The sequence below is a fragment of the Myxine glutinosa genome, chromosome 4, assembly GCF_964187855.1.
Source record: "Myxine glutinosa chromosome 4, kmMyxGlut1.1, whole genome shotgun sequence".
Taxonomy (NCBI): Eukaryota; Metazoa; Chordata; class Myxini; order Myxiniformes; family Myxinidae; genus Myxine; species Myxine glutinosa.
The window spans coordinates 88,013,181-88,036,076 of NC_136264.1; the positions used below are offsets into that span (position 1 = coordinate 88,013,181).

Here is a 22,896-nt window from a genome sequence, read left to right on the forward strand (position 1 = left end):
CTCCGAGCAGGACAGGCTGGACGCAGTTTGCGGCCCCTCTTTGGTCGCTGCTAATGGCTCGGCCATACGCACTTTCGGCCCACGCGTCGTCACCCTCTGCTTCGGCAGCCAGCGCTTTCAATGGACTTTTGTTACCGCCAGCGTCCCCGTGGCTTTGCTGGGCGCCGACTTCCTCTGCGCGCACGGGCTGCTGGTCGACGTCAAACGACGTCGCCTTGTCCACGCCGAGACCTTCAGCTCCCTGGCGTGCACAATGAGCAGCTCCGCGCCGACCGAACTGGCGTGCGCCCTCCCGGCAACGAACGAGTTCGCTCGCCTGCTCGTGGAATTCCCGGCCCTCACGCGGCCGACGTTTTCGGCCGTCGCGGTGCGGCACGGGATCGAGCACCACATACCCACTACGGGCCCGCCGGTCTACGCCAGGGCCCGCCGCCTCGATCCAGCCAAGCTCGCCGTGGCAAAGGCCGAATTCGACGCGTTGGAGCACCTCAGCATCGTGCGGCGCTCCGATAGCGCGTGGGCCTCGCCACTGCACATCGTGCCAAAGCCGGGGGGTGGAAGTGCCCGTGTGGCGACTACCGCCGTCTCAATGACGCTACCACCCCCGACAGGTACCCGATCCCGCATATTCAGGACTTTTCCGCCCGTTTGACGGGACGGGTCATCTTTTCGAAAATTGACCTGATACGGGGCTACCACCAGGTACCTGTCCGGGCGGCCGACGTCCCGAAGACGGCCGTCATCACGCCGTTCGGCCTGTTCGAATTTTTGCGGATGCCGTTTGGCCTCAAGAACGCGGCCCAGGCGTTCCAGCGCTTGATGGACGGCGTGCTGCGCGACCTGCCGTTTCTTTTCGTCTATCTGGACGACATCCTCGTCGCCAGCACGTCCCGCGCCGAGCACCTCCTCCACCTCCGAACACTGTTCGGTCGCCTCAGCGAGCACGGCTTAATTGTCAACCCGGTCAAATGCCACTTCGGCGCGACGACCGTTGACTTTTTGGGCCACCGCATCACCAAGACCGGGGCCGTGCCGCTGCCGACCAAGGTCGAGGCCATCACCACGTTCCCGCGTCCCCGTTCCATCAAGGCCCTCCAAGAGTTCCTCGGCATGGTGAATTTTTATCACCGATTCGTGCCCCGCGCTGCTCAGCTCATGCGGCCCCTTTACGAGGCCCTCCGGGGCAAGCCGGCCAAGCATGACATTGTTTGGTCCGCGGCCATGGACGCGGCCTTCGCCAGTGCCAAACGGGCCCTCGCCGACGCAACGCTGCTGGCTCACCCGGTGCTCAACGCGCCCATCGCCCTCACTACGGACGCCTCCAACTACGCGGTGGGCGCCGTCCATGAGCAATGGGTGGACGGGGTTTGGCAGCCACTCGCTTTTTTCAGCCGGCAACTCCGGCCGAACGAGTTAAACTACAGCACGTTCGACCGCGAGCTGCTCGGGCTATTCCTGGCCGTTCGCCATTTCCGACACCTCCTGGAGGGCCGCCCGTTCACGGCTTTCGTCGACCACAAGCCGTTGGTCTACGCAATGGCTAAGGTCACGGAGCCGTGGTCGGCCCGCCAGCAGCGCCACCTCTCCGCCGTGTCAGAGTTCACCACGGACATCCAGCACGTCGCCGGCAAAGACAACGCCGTGGCCGACTGCCTTTCGCGGGCCAGCGCGAACGCGGTCCACCTCGGCGTGGACTTCACGCTCATGGCGGCCGACCAGACCACCGACGCCTCGGTGCAGGCACTCCGCGTGGCGGACACGGGCCTCCGCCTGGCCGACATCCCCTTCGCGGGCACCGTCCTGCTCTGCGACGTCTCCCAGGGCCAGCCTCGCCCCATCGTGCCCGTTTCCTGGCAGCGCCGCATCTTCGCCTCCATCCACGGCCTTTCTCACCCGGGCCGGAAAGCTTCTCAGAAGCTGGTGTCGGCGCGTTTCGTCTGGCACGGCCTTCGACGAAACATCCGCGACTGGGCCAATGCCTGCACGGCCTGCCAGCGAGCCAAGGTCCACCGCCACACCCAGGCCCCGCTGGCACCTTTCGCCGTGCCTGAACGGCGTTTCGACCACGTCCACGTGGACCTGGTGGGTCCCCTGCCCCCCTCGCGGGGGTTCACCCACCTGCTCACCATGGTGGACAGGACCACCAGGTGGCCGGAGGCCGTGTCCCTCACCTCCACCACCACCGCCGACGTGGCGCAGGCGTTCATCGCCACCCGGGTCGCGCGCTTCGGCGCACCAGCGGACATCTCGTCCGACCGCGGCCCACAGTTCACGTCTGAGCTTTGGGGCGCGGTCGCCCGTTCGTTGGGGGTCACGCTGCACCGCACCACGGCCTACCACCCCCAAGCCAATGGGTTGTGCGAGCGGTTTCACCGCTCCATGAAGGCCGCACTCATGGCCGGCCTTCAGGATGACGGTTGGGCCGACCGGCTGCCGTGGGTCCTTTTGGGCCTTCGCACGGCCCCCAAGGAAGACCTCCAGGCGTCCGCCGCCGAGCTCGTCTACGGCCAGCCACTCCGCGTCCCGGGCGAATTCGTGCCTGACGCTACCAGTCCCTGGTCCGCCGCTCGCCAGCGCTCGGACCTCCAGGAGGCCGCCCGACGATTTGCCCCCGTGCCGACGTCCCGCCACGGTGGCCCCCAGTCCTACATCCCCCCGGCGCTTCGCACAGCGGAGTACGTCTTTGTGCGTCATGACGCGCACCGGGGGCCACTCCGGCCGCCGTACGACGGGCCCTTCCGGGTCCTGCGACGGGGCGACAAGTCTTTCATCGTCGACTTCGGCGGCCGGCCGGACCGGATTTCTGTGGACCGCCTCAAACCGGCGCACATGGACGTCGACCGACCACCACGGTTGGCCCTTCCTCCGCGGCGAGGCCGCCCCCCGTCCACAGTTCCCCCCGCTCGACCACCCACCACCACGTCAGACCCCTCCCCACGACCCTCCAGGGGTCGCTTCGGCCGGGTCATCCGGACCCCCCTTAAATTGACCCTGCCGGTGCAGGTCGATTCTGGAGGGGCGTGTGTAGCGGTTACCGCTGGATGTACATAATCGCCTTGCACCGGCCAGAACACGGCCAGACGCGCCTCTCCCGGGCATGCCCGGACTCACTGTTCCCGGGCACGCCCGAACCTCCCGGGCACGCCCGGTCTCGTCTTTCCCGGGCATGCCCGCTCTCGCCTTTCCAGGGCTCGCCCAGAGCGTCCGGGCATGCCCGCTATCGCCTTTCCAGGGCTCGCCCAGAGCGTCCGGGCATGCCCGCTATCGCCTTTCCAGGGCTCGCCCAGAGCGTCCGGGCATGCCCGCTATCGCCTTTCCAGGGCTCGCCCAGAGCGTCCGGGCATGCCCGCTATCGCCTTTCCAGTGCTCGCCCAGAGCGCCCGGGCACGCCCAGCCTCGACTTGCCAGGCCGCAGCCAAACACGCCCGGGCAGGTCCAGACTCGCCTTTCCAAGGCTCGCCCTTGATACCCGGGCATGCCCGGTATAGCTTTTGCCGGGCAAACTTCCCGACATAAATGTGTACTAGGGCATGCCCGTACTATATATATATCTAAAAGTATATCCCCCCCCCCCCCTCTATTTACATGCAATGGTTTGGTCCAAAGCTAACGGCTTGCGAGTACGGTGACAATCCCCCCCCTCTATTTACATGAAATGGTTTGGTCCAAAGCTAACGGCTAGCGGAGTTTGGTAAAGAAATCGCCATAGCGTGCACAAATGCGCAGGAAAGCGAAAGAATCGCAAATTAGTTTTAATTAGTTTTAAAACATAGTTTAACGCCAACATAGCGGCAACATAGTTTGCCAACGTGAAATAAATGAATACGCTCTCAAATGTGCCAAAAAAAAAAAAAAACGCTACCCGTACGCTCTACCCCGCCCGTACGCCCGTAAACAAAAAAAACAACGCTCTTCGCTTCCGCCCTTCGCTCTGACTGAATTGGGAGAAATAATGCGCATAAGAAATCGAGAAATTATTATTTTCTCCGGAAGAAATCGAATTACGTACCGTAATGGCGCACGCGCTGGGCTCAGCATCAGCTCGCTCTCACATCGGCCACGCCTACGCAATAACGCGTTCTGTGATTGGATGCCGGAAGTGCAGTCCTCACTGTCCGGAAGGTCGTATATCGCAGTTACGATGAATCGCAAATTAGTTTTTATTAGTTTTAAAACATAGTTTAACGGCAACATAGTTTGCAAACGTGAAATAAATGAATACGCTCTCAAATGTGCCATCTGAGGCAGAGTGTGTCCGCCACGTTCGGCACACGCGATAGCTCGCTGCTCTCTGATTGGTTGAATCGTTTTTTGGACATAGCTCGGTAAGTAATTGTCCGATTAATATGAAACCTTGAAAAGGCACATCCTCGGGTCCCCAGCAATATACCTGGCAAGTTTCAAGTATATCGGACCGGTAGTTGTCGAGAAACAGCGGTCACAGACATACAAACAAACAAACAAACGTACAAACAAACATACACACAGAGATTACTGGAATTATAGATAGATATATATTGTTGCCCGAAAAACGGGCTGGTCAGAATACCTGAGCTGTTTTGTTTCAATAAAGCAACTCGGACGAATTCCGTCTTTGGTCGCGTCAATTCTTTCGACTCGCGTTGGAGCGCAGTTCCTTCACGTCTGTGTACTGGACTGAAGTCAGACTGGCATCCCTTTCCAGGTGTCTTTGTCGACTTCATCTCTAATACAAGCTCAATTTGATTTGATATTTTCACTTTAAAAAAATATTTATCAAGAGAAGCCATGTGATCAGTGTTGTAACCTCCAGTTGTATCAGAAGACAGAAGACTGGTCGTTTTGGCGAGCAACAGAACAACCATGACTCCGCTGACCTTTATCAAGAGTGGGCTGCTGAATATCCTGTATGTATGTATGTATGTATATATATATATATATATATATATATATATATATATATATATATATATATATTGTTGCGGATCTCGGATTACGGCGCTCCCCTTACCGAGGGGGGGTTAATCCCCTCGTCTATTAAGCTGGCCGTCCGAGTCCTAGAAGATATCGCGCTCCTTTGCGGGGTTGAGATTGACCAGGGTGACTGGTCAACGGGTTACCAGATACCTTTGCCCCCCTCTCCGCAAAGCAGGGCGATACTTCTGCTCGTGCCATGGACAAGATGGAAGATTGCCGAGTGGTTTAGCAATCCGAAGCTCGAGCTGTTAGCAATAAAACTAACCCAATCCTGAGCGTTGGCCAAATCGTGCCACGTATATCAATGGAGAAATCACTAAAGCGACCGGATGAGAGGAAACCCAAAGAATAGGAAGGAAGAACACAGGTTTATTAATTTATGTACAAAACCAAAACCAAGGAAGAAACGAAAGGGTATGCACAGGGACGAAGAAGAAGCAGATACACAGGGCAATCCTTAAACACTCTTATTTTATCACATGCCCAGGACAGTACAAACCCACTTACACGAATGGGGAATAGCAGGGATGAAAGGTCCAGGCGATGGGGTCCGGTCCAGGCTCCGGATCCGCCGCAAAGAATGGCAGGAAGCTGGTGTCGTTGGCGCCACCGGACCTTATAATTATGCGAGGGACTGGGATGCCGCGTACATAATCTTCGTGCCAACTCTCTCTCGCCCAACGTTCATCTCAGAGGGTACCCTCGCGCAGATCGCTCAATGCAGTGACAATCAATTGAGTGCTCCCCGCGCAGTTCGTTCACAATGACCTCCCCTCGCGCAGTCTGTCAAAGGGCTGGGCGCTCGCGCTTATATGATCGCGCGTTGAAATCAAGCCGCCTTCATAGGGCTACGCCCACTAACGAGCTTACCTCAGCCCTGGTTGGCTGGTGGGGGCTTACTGGCCACGCCCTCCTGGTGAGTTGACGTGGCCACACCTCGTTCTTGCTGTGCCGCCCCCTTCTTCTCCAAGCCTGACCTCGTGTTCAATGGCGTTTGGAGCCAGCGCTAAGGCAGCAATGACGACTCAATGCAGCGAATGCTGCTAACCCAGCAACGTGATAATTTGGAGAGAGATAGTGCATAATGAGCGAAATTGGGCCTATCTTATTTGATTAATGCAACGCAGATTGAACTATTGGGAACAGATCCTTAACTAGAACACATACTAATAAGATAACTAAAGAAGAAGCCGATGGTGTCCTACGTGTTGCAATATGACCTAACTAGAGTGCGACCTTTGATCTTTACACAAAAGTGGGAATATTTACAGGGGATTATTTATATGGGATATTACAATATCTACAAAGTGGAGGGTTCTAAAAACCACAACAATATATATATATATATATATATATATATATATATATATATATATATATATATATATATATATATATGTATATATTTATATGTATATATATATATTTATATGTATATATTTATATATATGTATATATATATATATATATATATATATATATATATATATATATATATATATATATATTGTTATGTCTGGCAGGGTCGTGATATGTAGAGCAGCTAGATCTGAATAGGTAACATGCTTCGTGTGTCGTGGTAATAGGCCGGCAGCCCAGAGCATTTTGGTCAAACGAACAAGATACCAATATCCGAGTATAGAAACATTTATTGTGTAACCTAACATATTCAGATATGGATGTCTGCCGGGGACCCCCTGCTGCGTGGGACCTCTAGGGCCCAAAGAGGGGGGCCAAATAATGGGCTGGATCAAACATTGGGGGTACCACATGAATCCAAGTGGAAATCAACAGGTACATCTCACAGAGCACAGAGTGACCACCGCCAGACAAATTTGCCTCTGCATAGGCCCCCCCAGACCCCCCTCAAAGGGTCCCAAAATTTGGGTTGGATTAAACATAGGAGGTACCACATGAAACCAAGTTAAAATGAACAATTGCACTCTACTAAGTATAAAAAACCCATCGCCAGACAGAATGTCTGCTGCATAAGGCCCGCCAGACACACCCCAAAAGTTGACCCTGGGGGCACTTTGGTAGAATTGGCCTAGAACATATATCAAAAGTACCACATGAAACCAAGTGGAAATCAACAGGTACATCTCACAGAGCACAGAGTGACCACCGCCAGACAAATTTGCCTCTGCATAGGCCCCCCCCCAGACCCCCCTTAAAGGGTCCCAAAATTTGGGCTGGATTAAACATGGGAGGTACCACATCCCAATCCAAGTAATGTGTGTTTCCAAGGCCGCACGGTACCCCTTGATGTGTTATACACTGCATCTGATGACATGCCTATCACTTTTCTATTCACTGCTTCTCTGTTATCAACACCTGAAGGTTCACGAAGGCCACAAAGGAGTGTTTTGTAAAACAGCAACATTTCTCCTGGCAGGTCAGGTGAACATGACTTGAGTGTCTCTACAGATGTTGGAGTCAGTGTTATAGATTTGGGCATTGCCTGTATTGCAGCTCGAAGATGAAGTGCCACAGTGCGAATCACATGGACGTGCTTCTCATCATCCTTATGGAGGCTTGCTCTAGCATCAGCATCAGACATACTGGAACTGTATACAAAATTTCCTTTTCGATGGTCATACATAGATACTGAAATTTTGTCCCCAAATTTGTCCTTTATCTTCTTTATCAACGCCTGTGCTGTGTAGCTTTCAATCTCGTCTGGTGTCCCACCTGCACTTAGAAATTCAGACTTGTATAATTCAAGAATCGAAGTAGACAGCATTGCCTTGCGATTGCCAATGACTTCCATCTCGATTAGAGCTGATATTGTTCCGAAGGTAGTAGATTGCAGTCGCCTATTCGAAACGTCTTCATTCTTTGGAACAGCCCCCTCAACTTCTTTGAAAAATTCCCGACGGCATGACTTGTGATATTGGGCTTCTTTGGCGATCAGGTCAACTCCACTATGGACTAAAGCTTTGACCCGCTCGTTGCTACTTCTTGGAGCTGCTGCAAATATGCTATCACAACCGTCTTTTGTAAGACAATCTGACAATGGCTCCACCATACGGTTGATGGTTTTACGCAGTACAGGACAAAAGATGCAGGAGCCCTTCAATAAACCTTTCGCATCCGATGGTGGCATCGAACCCTGCGCCGAGTCTTTGGTTGATTTGAGGGAGAGTCGCTTTGTGAATTTGTTGATGGCCTTTTCACAGCAGTGTAATTTCTGTAGCATTTAGAGTGGTACTTTGCATTACCTGCTTGTTGCTGCATATTGACTTCTGTAGTTGTATCTATATAGCGATCCGACTTTAGTGCAAGTCTAAACTGTGCCGCCCTCTTGAATGCACCCCACGTTCTGTCCACGAATATCTTCAGTGATTCATCTTGACTTGCTTTACAAATGATGCACACCAGATCGGCTTCACGATTATCAATGTCGGTTGAGCTGCCCTCATCCATCGTGGGTGTGTCTGCAGCCTAGAACAGAACAAAGTATTAGGTTATGGGTTTGTAGCAGGCCCTAAATTTATGTGTTGGCGAATTTTAACTAAAATGAATAAACAGAGTTTGCTTTGTGGAAGAACATTGATGGCTAAATAATTAGGTGCTTCGTGATTATCATGGTCAATGGTCATGGTACACCTCCACTTCAACAAGGATGCATACCTGATTAGATTGTTCACCATCAGCAATGTTGTTAGGGCTGTCATCATCCATCTTGGTTGTGTCTGTTACCTAAAAGAGAACAAAGCACACATTATATAGTTTATGGTTATTACAAAGCTATTATATCAATTTTGTAATTGAATTCTAATTAAAACGAATGAACCAAGCCCACCTGAACGATGCATACCTGATTCGTTGTTTAACGATCAGCAATGTCGGTACCACTGTCATAAATCGTAGTGGGTGTATCTATTGCCTAAACTAGTGGCTATTGCCTGGGTTGGTACAGACTGGTTTGGGATGGAGCACTTTTCAACATATTCTCCCTTATCTGATCATGAGTGAACGAGGTGTGAACAGGCAATTTATGCCACTGCCTGCAAGTTCACCGACAAAATTATGTACACAATTCTAAAATATTGGGAAGAGTATTGTTCCACCCAGAAAAATGGAACACTTAAATAGACCAAATAAAACTAAAGCTGGGGGAACTCGCTCAAGACTCAACATCTGAAGATCGAATTACGCGAGGAAGAAATAATAGTCAGGTTCACTATGTTAACAAATATAATTTCGTTCAAAATGTTGGTAGATTAGCAAAACTATACATTTTTGGTATATTCAGAGCATGAGGAATCCAAAAATAATGTTTACATTTGCGTAGACACCTTTGCGAAAATGACACTCAGGACAGTGATGAAGATAGTCAGGTTCACTATGTTAACAAATATAATTTCTTTCAAAATTTTGGGATTAGCAAACCTGTGCATTTTTGGAATCTTCAGAGCATGGAGAATCTGAAAATCAATGTTGGCATTTGCACAGACACCTGCATGGCCGCCATTTTGGATTTTGAAAATGGCCGCCATAAAATACATATTTTGCGCGATCTCGGCTTCTAGTCAACCTAGAGACTTAATTAAATATGCTAATCCTATGTTTTCTGGGTCAAGGAATCCGATAAAGGCCTAAAAATAGTGCTCAGGATTATAGAAAACCAACAAACAAAGGTAATTGAAAACCATTGTCTTTATATTTGTGATATAACTGTGTTACGTAATACATGATATTGCAAGTCCTTTGAAGTTATAGGTTGTTATAGGAAGTTATAGGTAGTATCAGATTGAACTATAAGTCCTATACACAGGATCTACGAGGTCTATACCGTTCAGGAATATGCTTTTACAGATCTTCATCACTGTCCTGAGTGTCATTTTCGCAAAGGTGTCTACGCAAATGTAAACATTAATTTTTGGATTCCTCATGCTCTGAATATTCCAAAAAATGTATAGTTTTGCTAATCTACCAAAATTTTGAACGAAAAAACATAGTGAACCTGACTATAAGAGGGACAATGGTATATAAGTAACCTCAAAAAAAAAAATTTGCCAGAAAAGAACGATTTGAGAACTTTAAACAAAGAAACCCACGAATGGAATCAGCACAGCTAAACCAAACCACGAAATATTATGTCAAATGCAGTAACAAAAATAAAACTCCATAAATTTAAACTAAGCATGACTAAACCATGACTAAACACAGTACCAAAGATAGTTACAAATTAAAATCAAAACAGCATTAAAACCAAGTCCAAAACAGTAAAACTCACTTGAAACAATAGTTGAAGCTGAACAAATGTCTGTGGCAAAGCATAAGAAATGATCCTTCCCTTGCATTGCCAAGCTGCTGTCTAAATGTATCGACACACACCGTAGATACATTGCCTTGGCCAAGCAGGGTGTGAGATCACAAGGCAGTGTGATCATGACTGATCACACTGCCTTGGCCAAGGTTACACAAGAGGCTCCATTGTTTATCGAGATTCCCAATGTGTGTAGGTGCGATCAGTAATTGATTCAGGGCATTAAGCAAGTTCATGGTAACTGGCCTTCAGAAAGTGAAGGTGGCAGGGTGCAGTATTTTTCTTATTTAACATTGTACTTTACTGATAACAGCTGATAGGAGTCAGAATGAAACTGGTGTTTAGAATTCAGAATTTTTGGCGAATGGGAGTTTCATGTATTGCTAACTAATGAGACTTGATAACACATAAATGGTATAGGGACCTCCATCCACCCTCCAAATTATCATGAACCTATGAGAAAACCTGTAGTACAGTGTAACTTGCAAAGCTGATAATACCGCCCTGTCTTGGTTCATATTGTTTAGTCTTGTTGTTTGTTACAAAATGGCTGCTGTTGAGTTTCAGTCACAAGCAGAATAAAAGTGTTGTGTTCCTGGAATATTTTGTCCAAGACTGGTTAAACAACCTATGTCGATCAGGTAGCCTAATTGTGCAAAAGTGCACATGCCTAGCTGAGCATAGCCTAGCCTAGGCCTATATTATATAGTAGACCTGCTTTCATTATCTGATCAGATACATTTAGTCACAAGAAACAGTTCCATGCCATTTCCATGACTTTTTAACAGTAGGCCTAATCTATTATGCCATTATTCTATTTTACATGTAAGCTCATAAGCCTCAATTTACTTACATTCATCTCGAAGAAGATCCTTCTATCTTTAACAACAAGACATGACCTTGACCATTGTTGACTCTCAAAGCAGACGTTAAAAGCTCTGCTGCCACCTATGTTTCATTACACATGCTGTGGCGCCCTCTTTGGAAGTGCAGACTCAGATTGTCTGGTACTCTCTATGCAGAGGAAAATTTGTCTGGTAGTGGTCATTCTGTACTCTGTGAGATGTACCTGTTGATTTCCACTTGGTTTCATGTGGTACTTTTGATATATGTTCTAGGCTAATTCTACCACAGTGCCCCCAGGGTCAACTTTTGGGGTGTGTCTGGCGGGCCTTATGCAGCAGACAATCTGTCTGGCGATGGTTTGTTTTGATAATTAGTAGAGTGTAATTGTTCATTTTAACTTGGTTTCATGTGGTACCTCCTAGAGTCCCTGTATAAAGAGAGTTGCGCCATGCGCTGACCCGAGATTTCTGGTCACGTGATTTCGTGGCGCCATTTTGTGTCTTACTTCACCGTGCGTGAACGTCAGCTTGGTACAGGAATGTTGTTTATTGCCAAACAAAATGACTGGTTGTTCTGCTTTTGGTTGTTCAAACCAATCTGGGAAATATAAGATGTATAGATTTCCAAGTGATAAAGTCAGAAGACAAATTTGGGAAGCGAAAGTCAGACGAAAGAGCTGGAAAGCGATCGACTCCTCGAGACTCTGCCAGGTAGGCCCACGCCGCTTGATGATCGATGTTCAAAAGCAATTCTATCTGCTCGGTTTTTTTTTGGTTGTCTGTCCGTTGAAAACCCTTTTAAAGGGAAGTGATTTGTGTTTGTTTATAATCTTCAAGGAGCTGACCAAAAATGCATTTCCGTGGGAAGAACCCTGCTCAATTTTTTTCGGGTAGTCCTAGCGGACCGCATATTGTCATTGATTGATGAAATGTCCCGGTACAGTGACATTGCCTGGTCTGCGGTTGGGTAGTCTGCGGGCAATGTCACTGTACTTTTTCAGAGGGAATTAATTTTGATTTTATAGGGGTGGGAAACCCATGGTCCGTTTTGTTTTCAGTTGTCTGTCCGTCCATTCAAAACTTATTCCGAGGCAAGTTATTTTTTTGGTTTAAAATCTTTAGCCTAATCGGCAATCATAAAAGCAATTTTAGGGGGGGACCTGCTCAATTTTTTTGCGGGTTGTGCAGCCATCCATACATCCAAAATTTGACGAGTTATTGTTTGCTTTGTACAGTGCTCATGCGTCTTGTGGCATATTTGCTCAAATATTTCCCACCCCGGGATTTATGGCCAAATTGTAGTGATGGAAGATTTTGCACATTGGACAATCCCTATATATTTAACCTGGTGACAGCTATCGTTCCCAAAACATACAATATTTCTAGGTGATTAATGCAGTAAAACAGGTGTATTTGTGTTCATCATCGTGTTCCTGGTGAAATTAAACAAGTTATGGTGAATACGACGTCTTATCTGTGCTTTTCCATATCTGTTCGACTAGACGAACCGTGCACACTGCAGGTGTTTTTTAAAGTTTTTTCTCTGTTTAATTACGGCTTGGCGCAGTCGAAAATTAAGTGTTAATTAAGTCGCCAGCTATGAAACATATTAATCGATCAGGCAATATCCATCAGAGTTCTGGGCAAGGGTGTAGTAATAAATGAACGTTTCAATCTTACTAGATGCCGATGACGTTTTCCTTATGTCAGAGACAGAAGCTGACTTGCAGCTTGTTAAATCATTACAATGGAAATTGAATATAAATGTCGATAAAACTAAAGTTGTACACTATAGAAATATGGCAATACCACGTACAGAATTTGTTTTAAGTGTGTTAGACTATATGTCGGCTGGAAGTCCTACACCGGAATTGCTCTCGGCACCCTTTAAAAAATATTGGATATGCCCACACTCCTTTCTAAAAGTTATTAAAATTCAGAGAACGACAGCATTGGTTTGTCTTACTTATAATGTTAGCTCTTATATGCAGTGTTGGCTTGTAATATGCATTGCCATACCACTTTTAATATCACCACACAGCTCTTTTTCACGGCAATAGCTGAGTTTTTGACAAAACAAATATCACCTGTATGTAATAATAAGACTAAATATGTGTAGTAAAATTTTTTTTAGCAGGTTTAGAATATATCACCCCATATCGCGAATGTACATGTATATCTAATCCGACACACTTAGACACAAAATGGCGTCCAAATTTGAGTTGACACAACTCTCTATATACAGGGACCTCCTATGTTTAATCCAGCCCAAATTTTGGGACCCTTTGAGGTGGTCTGGGGGGGCCTATGCAGAGGCAAATTTGTCTGGCGGTGGTCACTCTGTGCTCTGTGAGATGTACCTGTTGATTTCCACTTGGTTTCATGTGGTACCCCCAATGTTTGATCCAGCCCATTATTTGGCCCCCCTCTTTGGGCCCCAGGGGCCCCACGCAGGCTTTCATCCGCAGCTCAATGGAATACTGTTCTCCCCTATGGGCTGGTGCTCCTGCCTCACACCTAGCTCGTCTTCATGCTGTTGAAACCAAAGCTTTCAGAATCATTGGAATCTCCCGCGATGAAGCTATCTCTGAGGGCCTTTCACTCACTCACCGCAGGCAGGTAGGTGGTCTTTCTGTCTTCTACCGACTCCTCTCCGGTCTTGCTCCCCCAGCTCTCTCTGTGCTCTGTCCCCCAAATATTCCTACAGGTCGCACAAGATCTGCCAGCCACCCTCTGATGGTTAAACTGCCGAAATCTCGGCTCTCTGCTCACCTTCACTCTTTCATGCCTCTTTTCTCCCGCCTCTGGAACAAACTCCCACACTCACTTCAATCACACTCCTCCCTCCAGGTCTTCAAAACAGCTGTTCACCACCATCTCTTATCTTCCCCCATCCAAAACCTTGATCTTTTCTACCCCCACTAATTCACCCCAGATCCACCTTGTTTGAAATTCCAACTTCTTTCCTGGAAGTCTTGGCAGTGTCCATATGTTTTATACCTCTCCCACCCCCCCCCCCCCCTTCCCATGCCTCCCCCCCAAAACCCTCTCCCTCCCACAGTTCTCTCGATGTCTCCATGTCTCTTGGTACCTGCTCTCAAATGTTGTGTTTGTGTCCTTCCCCCTCTCTCCCCATCTTGTCTACCGCTCCCGATGTTATTTGTTTTGTGTGTCTGTTTGTCTTTCTGTGTGATTAATGTTCGCTCTTTCACGAGCCTCGATCTTGTATACAAAAAAAAAAAAAAAAAAAAAAACTAAATTCTAACTGAGGGACCCTCCACATGGACACAGAGACACGACAATGGAAGACAAATAAAGAAAATGTGTTTGTGTGGTGCGTTGGCCGGAACTCAGCCTGGCATCCCCAAACGGCCCGAGAAAGCTTTGTAGTCGTCGAAAGGGAGCCACCGGGAAGCGCACAAGATGGCACGCATTCGGGCCCATAGCAGCCACTGACCCATGGAGCGGCAGCCAAAATCCCTCCTCTTCTGATCGTCACAATCCACCGGGCTCCTACCACTCGCCCCGCTAGCGCGTACCTCTCAAAGCACAGCCGCCTCCGCCGAAGACACAGGGAGAGCGATATAAAACGTGACCGTCCACTATCAAAGTGAGGACCAGAAGAGAGACCAAAAATGGCGAGACTGTATTCTCTTTCCTTCAGTTCTCGAATGCGCCATGATGATGTCACAATCTGTCCAATCACCATGCTCCACTCAATCATCCCATCATGCCTCCATCAATCGCAAAGGCTGGGCATGGCCTCCTCGTTACGAGTCGTCGGGGCGGAGTCTAATCTCTGTTCGGGAATGTTCGGATGACATTGAAGGCCGTGAGGCGGGACTTGCGTGCCAATCGGCAAATGAGCTGGGAGTTGGTTAGCGGCGTTGTGAGCGAATGAGTCCATTTACAGTGCGATCGTTGTAGTTATTGTAATGGCGGTCCTTTTGATGAAATAACCATGAAGGGTAAAATCACAGGGCAATTACACATTGGTGTTTATCCTTAAGCCCGACCTAATTAGCATCGTGCCACCCCTCGTATGGAGACACATATACGATCTTACCCGGACAGTCGGCCTAACTTAATTTACATTGAGGTGGGTTATTCTTCTTCGTGAGACTCGGAGCATGCTAATCTACACATTCTGAACTTCATTAAGGTATTTCATCCTCACCCCAAAAACACAACTATATATATATATATATATATATATATATATATATATATATATATATATATATATATATATATATATATATATATATATATATATATATATATATATATATATATATATATATATATATATACAATATATATATATATATATATATATATTGTATATATATATATATATATATATATATATATATACATATATATATATATATATATATTGTATATATATATATATATATATATATATATATATATATACAATATATATATATTGACGTAAACCGGGCGTAATGTCTTAAAAATGCCTTAAAATGAAGACAAACACAGTAAAACGAGAGTAAATAATTGGAGGAGGCTGCGGCTTCACAGAAAATTGCAAATTGCAAATTTGCAAATCCATGCACATGTGCACATGCACACGTCGATCGGTTCGTCGACGCCGGATGCCGGCGAGGTGCCCGACGAGGCACCCCGGCTCGAGGCATGCCACGGTCGTTCGTTTCACATGGGCCATGGACCATGGGGCCTGACCTCGTCATGGATATTGCACACTCTGCACGGTGACGTGACGTGACGTCTGCCATGGACGGTCGTCCGAGCTGGCATCGTCATGTTTCGCCATTGCCACGTTACGTTGGTTGTTTTACACAGTAAAGAACCTTTACACAGTAAAGGAATAATCACAAAAATACCAGCAAAAGGCAAAGCAAGCACGCGACCGCAGCACAGGACAAAATGCATATGGCGTCGCCTTTGTTTTGAATGAGAACCAGCAGCTACGAGGCTACTCACCAGTATACTGTACGTACATTTTAAAAATATTTTTAATGTGCTTTTTATTGTATTTTAAATTGTTTTTTAGCTTCTTTTATTGTTAATTTATGTACTATTTTATTAATTTTAAATATATTTTTAAGGAAAAATTTAATTTTTTTCACGTCCGTAGGAGTGACGTAAAGTCACACATAATAACGTTTGCTGAACTGAAATTTACTCTAGAAGAGTGGCGTAAAGTCGGATTTGACGTAGGTCGAGTTGTTTATTGTGTATATACACAAAAGAGTGTATATACAGACTTGGCATTTAATATGGAATATTTTCTTTGTGGGGGTGAACTTACTTTTCAAGATGACTTAGAATCAAAAGTTCATTGGAATTATGTTGAAATTATTCTAGATTTTGTTAATGTGACCTTTAAAAGAAACAAAAACCACATTTAGCATTTCGAAGCAAATAAATTGATCCTTGAAAGTGATGCAAACTGATATCGAACTCAATTCACGGACAGTACTGTGTTAAACTTCTGTACGTTTTCCAGAAGTATCTCTTTATTTTGCACATTAGACAAAAAAAATTTCAACAAAAACAAAAGCTAAATTATGACTGGGATTACGGACAGTAAAATTACAGTTCAGTACTTCGTGTAACCCCCACAAGCATTCAGGAGAGCACGTACACGTCGAGGCATGCTGTTCATGAGATTTGCCAAGGTTTGGACAGGAATCGCTTGCCATGCAGTGACAATAGCCTGATGCAATTCACGCACAGAGGCAGGCTGCTGGTCCAAGTTGTCGATTTGACGCATTAATTCTGCCCACAGGTTCTCTATCGGATTCATATCCGGGGACATGGCAGGCCACTCTATATGCTCTACACCGCGGTCAGCAAGAAAGTGTTGGATCATGCGAGCACGATGAGGCCGTGCATTGTCATCTTGGAAGACAAAGTTTCCTCGAAAGGCTGCACGAGCAAATGGAAGCAATGTTTCTTCCAGAATGACCCTGTACTTGAACTGGTTCAGGTTTCCATTCAGAACAACCATGTCAGTTTTGCCCCCTGCATGAAAAGCAGCCCAAACGGTCACCCAACCACCTCCAGCTTGGACTCTTGGCACTATACAATCTTCGTTGTCGGCTTTATGCACTTGTCTGTGCACTCGGACGTGGCCATCTTGACGATAGACCAGAAATCTAGACTTGTACCTGAAGATCAAGTGATTCCAGTGTCCTGGCTGCCATTGACGGTGCTCTCTGGCCCACTGCAGTCGGCGCTGGCGGTGTTGTCTGGTCAGACGTGGCTTTCTCAGGGGACGCCAGGCACGATAGCCTGCTTGAACCAGTCGTTGGTTGACGAGCCTTCTGGATACAGGCACATTTGTCAGTTGCTGCCACTCAGCCCTAAGCTGATTAGCTGACTTGGTACGGCCATTGCGGACTAACTGATGTAGCTGGCGATCATCCCTCCTTGTCGTTCTGCGGGGACGTCCTGACCTCGGTATTGGAGTAGGGACACCCCTCTGAGCATTTCGTTTCAGGATCTTTAACACCTGACCTTGAGTGATGTCATACTGCCGAGCAATAGCACGCTGTTTCATGCGGGAATTTTGTAAAGCCACCACTAAATGACAAACAGCATTGTCGAGTTGACTGACCATCTCTAGGGGAAGCGGCAATAACTTTTGTAGATGTGCAGCAGTTGTTTTCCACTAATACAGAACAAAACAACCCTTATATACCCGATTGTGAAGCCAATCGTCAAATGTACCTGTCCGTACATTTTGTCACGCCACCTGTGATATAATCCTGTTATTGACTTCTTGCTGCGACAGACAATCAGTGACATGGTTCTTTTAACAAAGAAATCACCGAAGCGTAAAAGAAACTCACCAGATTGATATACCGAGTTCAGAAGGTAAACCCAAGTCAAGAAAAAAAAATATTCCATAATAAATGCCAAGTCTGTATATATATATATATATTGTTGCGAATATGGAATTTGGCCTCCATATCCGCTTGTAAATATTCCCCTATCTTCTCCGATACTCCCCAACTCTCCCCTTACCCCATTCCCTAGTCCCATTGTCTGTAAACAACACCCATTAGAGCCGATCTTCCCCTTCATTCCCCCATTAAATGTCGTGCCCAGGTCCCCCGCACCAGACGTAGACAATTATAGGACATCTTGCTAGTTATTCTTAATCTATGTCAGTTAAGGACTTGTTTCCATTAATTATGACTCTTCGTTGCACCAGAATGTGATGATATGGCACCAATAGGAGTTTAGGACCTTCCCATACCTCCCCGCATCTCTTCCCATCATCTCAAGCTCCAACAACAACCACAACAACAGCGGCTTTGCGTCCTCACTCCGGCTCGGTTGGCCGCCATTGAACATGTGCTCGACGGGGTTACCCAGAAGGGGGCTCCCTGTCGGCCCCTCGTCAAGGGCGGAGCCGGTAACCCCCGCACCCAATGAGAAGCCATGGGCCGATGCCATATGGGGCGGAGCTAACGAGCGAGGGCGTGACTCCCCGCCAGATATACGCAGCCACTTACCGGACGTGACGAGAGATGCGCCCCGAGCTTGGAAGGAAAAGACGCCACCCTCCCGAGCGCTGAGCGACCTCCCCAGCTTGAGACCAAAGTCGCGACCCACAAGCGCTGTGATACCTTCACGCATCTCTGGACACCACCGTACGTGATTCTGTCCCTGAGCCAGGTGCACCTGAGCCATCGCGACCTGCCTCCCCTTTTCATCAACCCCCGTGTGAGTCAGCAATTTTGTCCCGTGTGTCCGTCGTCTGTCCGGGGATAATATAAGAGTGTGTCTAAGTGCCTGTCTTCCTGTAATATACCTCTAGCCCCTGTAATCTAACCTTTTTCCGTACGAATATACTTGAGAACTGAACCCCTGGTGTCGTATTGTGTCATTATAATCCAGCCGGGTGTCTTCTCTTTCCTATTGAGCCAGCGTAGCGCGATTAGTTAACATTCGGGCACAATCGGGTAACTTGTACGGATACGGCGGCCATCCCGCTCGGCCCACCATACCATCAAAGTCGTATCTGTAACAATTGGTGTCTGGGAGTGAGATTCGAGGCCCGACCAAATTTTGAAAAAAAAAAAAACGAATAGAGGAAAAAAAAAAATTTGGTCAAAATTTGGAGCGGCCGAAATTCGTTTTGTTTTACAAAACCCGAATTTTGAAAGTCGCGCTATGGCGGATCAAGACGGCTGGGGTCCGGTAGGGGAGAGTGAAGCAGGGTCGGTCCAGGACCAAATTGAGGGACATGAGGGACATGAGGAGAGCGAAACAGCGAGGGTAGCAGGCGCGCAAAATGGCGCCTCGCTGGTCACCGCGCCGGCGACCGTGGCAGCGCCCCCAGTGGATTTGAACTTGTTTTTTATACAAATGACGGCCCTTATGGCCCAGTATAATGAAGAAATGAAAAACAGTATGGAGCAAATGAGGGCTGATAGGGAGCGATTGGGTGAGCGATTGGAGGGCCAAATGAAGGAAATGGGGAACCGGATGGATGCTCGGAGTGAGCGATTGAAGGGCCAAATGGGGGTAATGAGGGACGAAGCGAGGGGTACCGGTGAGGGGTTAGACAATAATTTTAAGGGATTAGACAAGAAATTTGGGAAGTTAGACAATAATTTTGAGGAGTTAGACAAGAAATTTGGGAAGTTAGACAATAATTTTGAGGGGTTAGACAACGGGATAAAAGAAGTGAAAAATGGGTTAAGGGGGGTAGAAAATAGAATGGCTGCCCAGGAGAATCAGATAGAGGGAGTGAAAAATGGGTTAGAGGGGTTAGAAAACAGTATGGAAGGCAAATTGAGGGACATGAGGAACCAAGCGGAAAGGGAAGTTAAACAAATGGAGCAGCAGATAGAGGGGGTCAGAATGGGGGTAGAAACCAAACTGGATGCTCACAGGGAGGAAATGGAGCAGATGAGGGTGGCATCTGGGCAGGAGATGCAAGTGATGGGAGAGGAGATCAGAAGAGGAGTGAGTGAGGAGGTCGGAGGAGTGCGCGAGGAGGTGAGGCACTGTGAGGAGCACATGGAAAAGGAGGTGAGAAAGGGGACTGTAAAGTTACAAGGGGGCATAGAGGACCTGACGCAGGAGGTGGAGCAGCTGACGGTGGGACAGACGGAGTTAGTGGAGCAGGTTCAAAGGAACACTGCGGTATTAGGAGGGTTAAAAGCGACACAAAACGACATAAAAAACGACTTGATAGCGACAAAGAGGGAATGTCAGATGGTACGTGAGGGACTGACAACGAGGTTGGACGAGGTGATAGAGGTAATGGAGACGAAGGACCGGCAGGTGAGGACGCACCTGGAAACGGTCAAGGTAGCCTTAGAGGATGAGCTTGAGGAGACGTACCGGGGAATAAAAGAGGTGAAGCACAAATTAGAAGAAGTGGAAGAAGGGATGAGCGAAATTAAGAAGCGACGGAGAGGGGATAAGAAAGAAATAAAAGAGGAGATAAAAGAATTGGTCCAAAGTCTGTGTTTGGATCGTGATGACGTGCTCATTAACCGGATGAGGGATTCGCAGGTGATGGAGGAGAAGCGAAGAGGAAGAGGACCCGGTGTAAGTGGTGACCAATATGGTCGTGCGTATGATGCGCCAGGGGATTTAATAAGCTTGGGGGTCGAGATAGACCCGGGTGTTCGTGAAAGGCCGTTGGTGAGGTGTGTGACAGGTCTGGTGTGCGAAAAAGGAGGTGTGCAAGAAAGTCCGACTCTGGGGTGTGTGAGGAAAAAGTGCGTGCCAAGGAGTGAGTGTGCTGGCGAGAGTGAGTCGATCGTAGCGCGTGTGCGAGGGAGCACGTGGAAGCGCGGTGTGGTGAGTGTTACAGAGGGTGTAACGGGAGAGTGTGCGCGAGAAAGGTGTGTGACGGACAGGTGCATGAGGAAAGAGTGCGCTGTCAGAAGTAAGGAAGAGTGTCCACCTGTGGTGAGTGTTACAGAGGGTGTAACGGGAGAGTGTGCGCGAGAAAGGTGTGTGACGGACAGGTGCATGAGGAAAGAGTGCGCTGTCAGAAGTAAGGAAGAGTGTCCACCTGTGGTGAGTGTTACAGAGGGTGTAACGGGAGAGTGTGCGCGAGAAAGGTGTGTGACGGACAGGTGCATGGGGAAAGAGTGTGCTGTCAAGAGTAAGGGTGAGTGCGTTGTCAAGAGTGGTGGTGAGAGTAGTGAGAGTGACATGGAGCGTGAGTTAGTTGTGACAGGTGAGCGAGGATGTACACCTGGGATGGAAGGATGCACACCTGGAATGGTAGAGCGTGAGTGGGAATGCACGCTGGAGTTGGTGGTGAGGCACGTGGTTGGGTGTGCGAATGAGGGCACACCTGTGATTGTCACAGAGGAGGTGACCGAGGAGGGGGTGCGAAGCGGTGTATTGGTGAGGTGTGCGAGCAACGAATGTGTGCCAAAGTGTTCGGTGGTCAGGTGTGTGACCAAGGCTGTGAGTGGAATGAGGGTACCTGGGTGTGTAAGGAAAGGTACGAGGAGCATGGGCACGGCTGGATGTGTGAGCAAGGAACGGGCTGCGGGATGTAAGCATGCAGGTGAAGCATCGACGTTAGACGGGGTAGAGTTTAGAACGACTTATAGCCGAGTCAGGCCCTCGGTGCGTGCTGGGCCTCGCTTTGAACGGCCGCGTCCGTGCTCCACTAGGCGGAGCTGGCAGCCCGATAGGAAGGGTCGTTATGGCGACCGCGTTGTGTTGAGACGTGCCGGCAGGTCGAGATCGGGACATTGGATGGCTCCACGCCGAGGTGATGCGTGGGATCTCGGCCCGGGTAAGCCCCCGTCCCTGCACCGAGTACCGGACGTGTCCAGCCGCTGGCACAAAACAACCAGCATCCATTGCTTGGCTTTACGAAGCCGGGCTTTGGACAGGGATTGGCGCACCGAGAGGTATTAGTGAGTCGACTGGGTGATGAGGTTAGTGTTTTGGACCCAAAATTGGAGAAAAACAAAATTTGATGATTGGCAAGGGATTGGCAGTAGTGATTGGCAGATGATGGTTAGTGATTGGCAAAATTTTTGATTTATTGAAATTTGATGTGCAAAATTGGTAGTGAGAGACCCCCGATGTGGTGGGATGGCAAATCCACCATCCTTCCCATGGGGGGGCAAAGGAGCAATAGTTTATGGGGTGTATGGCAGTGAAAACTAGCCCGGGTGGGTTAGGATATGGTGTGTAGGGATCTAGAAGAGATTGACATTAGGTGATGTTAAGTTTAGTTAGTGACTGATACCTGTAGTGGGGACGCAGGTAGATTAGTGTGGATTATAATGACGAGGGAGCGCAATAGTTAAAGGGACGACTGGGAAGCGCAAGTTTCAGAAGGGAGTAGTTAGCTGAGATGATGCCGTGTTTGTGAGAATTGAACAGGTGTGATTGCACAGGTGTGCAACTGGACAGGTGTGTGGAGCAGGGTATGAGTAGTGAGTGTGTGGATCAGCGCGAATGCGCTTGGGGAGAGAAGGGTGCAGGTGGCACCAGGTGTGAGAGCACAGGTGTGCAGGTACAGGTGTGTGGAGAGAGTTGGAGTGAGTGGTACGGAGTGGTGTGCATGGTGCGAAGGTGTGGATGGGGGAAGAGTGGACCCCTTTCACGAGCACCCGGGGCGGGTAGTGTAAGTGTTAGGTAGAGGGTGCAGGTAAATTGTGGTTGGATATTGGCATTTGTGGTGCGGTTGCAGAATGGTGTTGTGAATGGGTGCATTAGTGTTGTGGAAATGGCTGGGCGTGTAGCCTGTTAGTGTGTGTAGTTGGTTGGGCACTCCACCACTGTGAGGATGTCGGCCAGGTGAGGCCGCAGGTGGGCTCTGGG

General features: G+C 48.2%; 1 protein-coding gene across 1 annotated transcript in view; it reads right to left on the reverse strand.

Annotated features, from left to right (window-relative positions):
* Positions 1-6,588: 6,588 nt before the first annotated feature.
* LOC144891547 (uncharacterized) overlaps positions 6,589-22,896 on the reverse strand; it is a 42,209-nt gene continuing 25,901 nt past the window's right edge. The window contains exons 2-3 of the mRNA XM_078775166.1: positions 8,590-8,658; positions 6,589-8,400 (exon numbers count right to left, since the gene is read on the reverse strand). Coding sequence (XP_078631292.1) covers positions 8,032-8,400; positions 8,590-8,640 — 420 coding nt within the window. The 5' untranslated portion in view covers positions 8,641-8,658 and the 3' untranslated portion in view covers positions 6,589-8,031. The remainder of the gene's footprint in view (positions 8,401-8,589; positions 8,659-22,896) is intronic.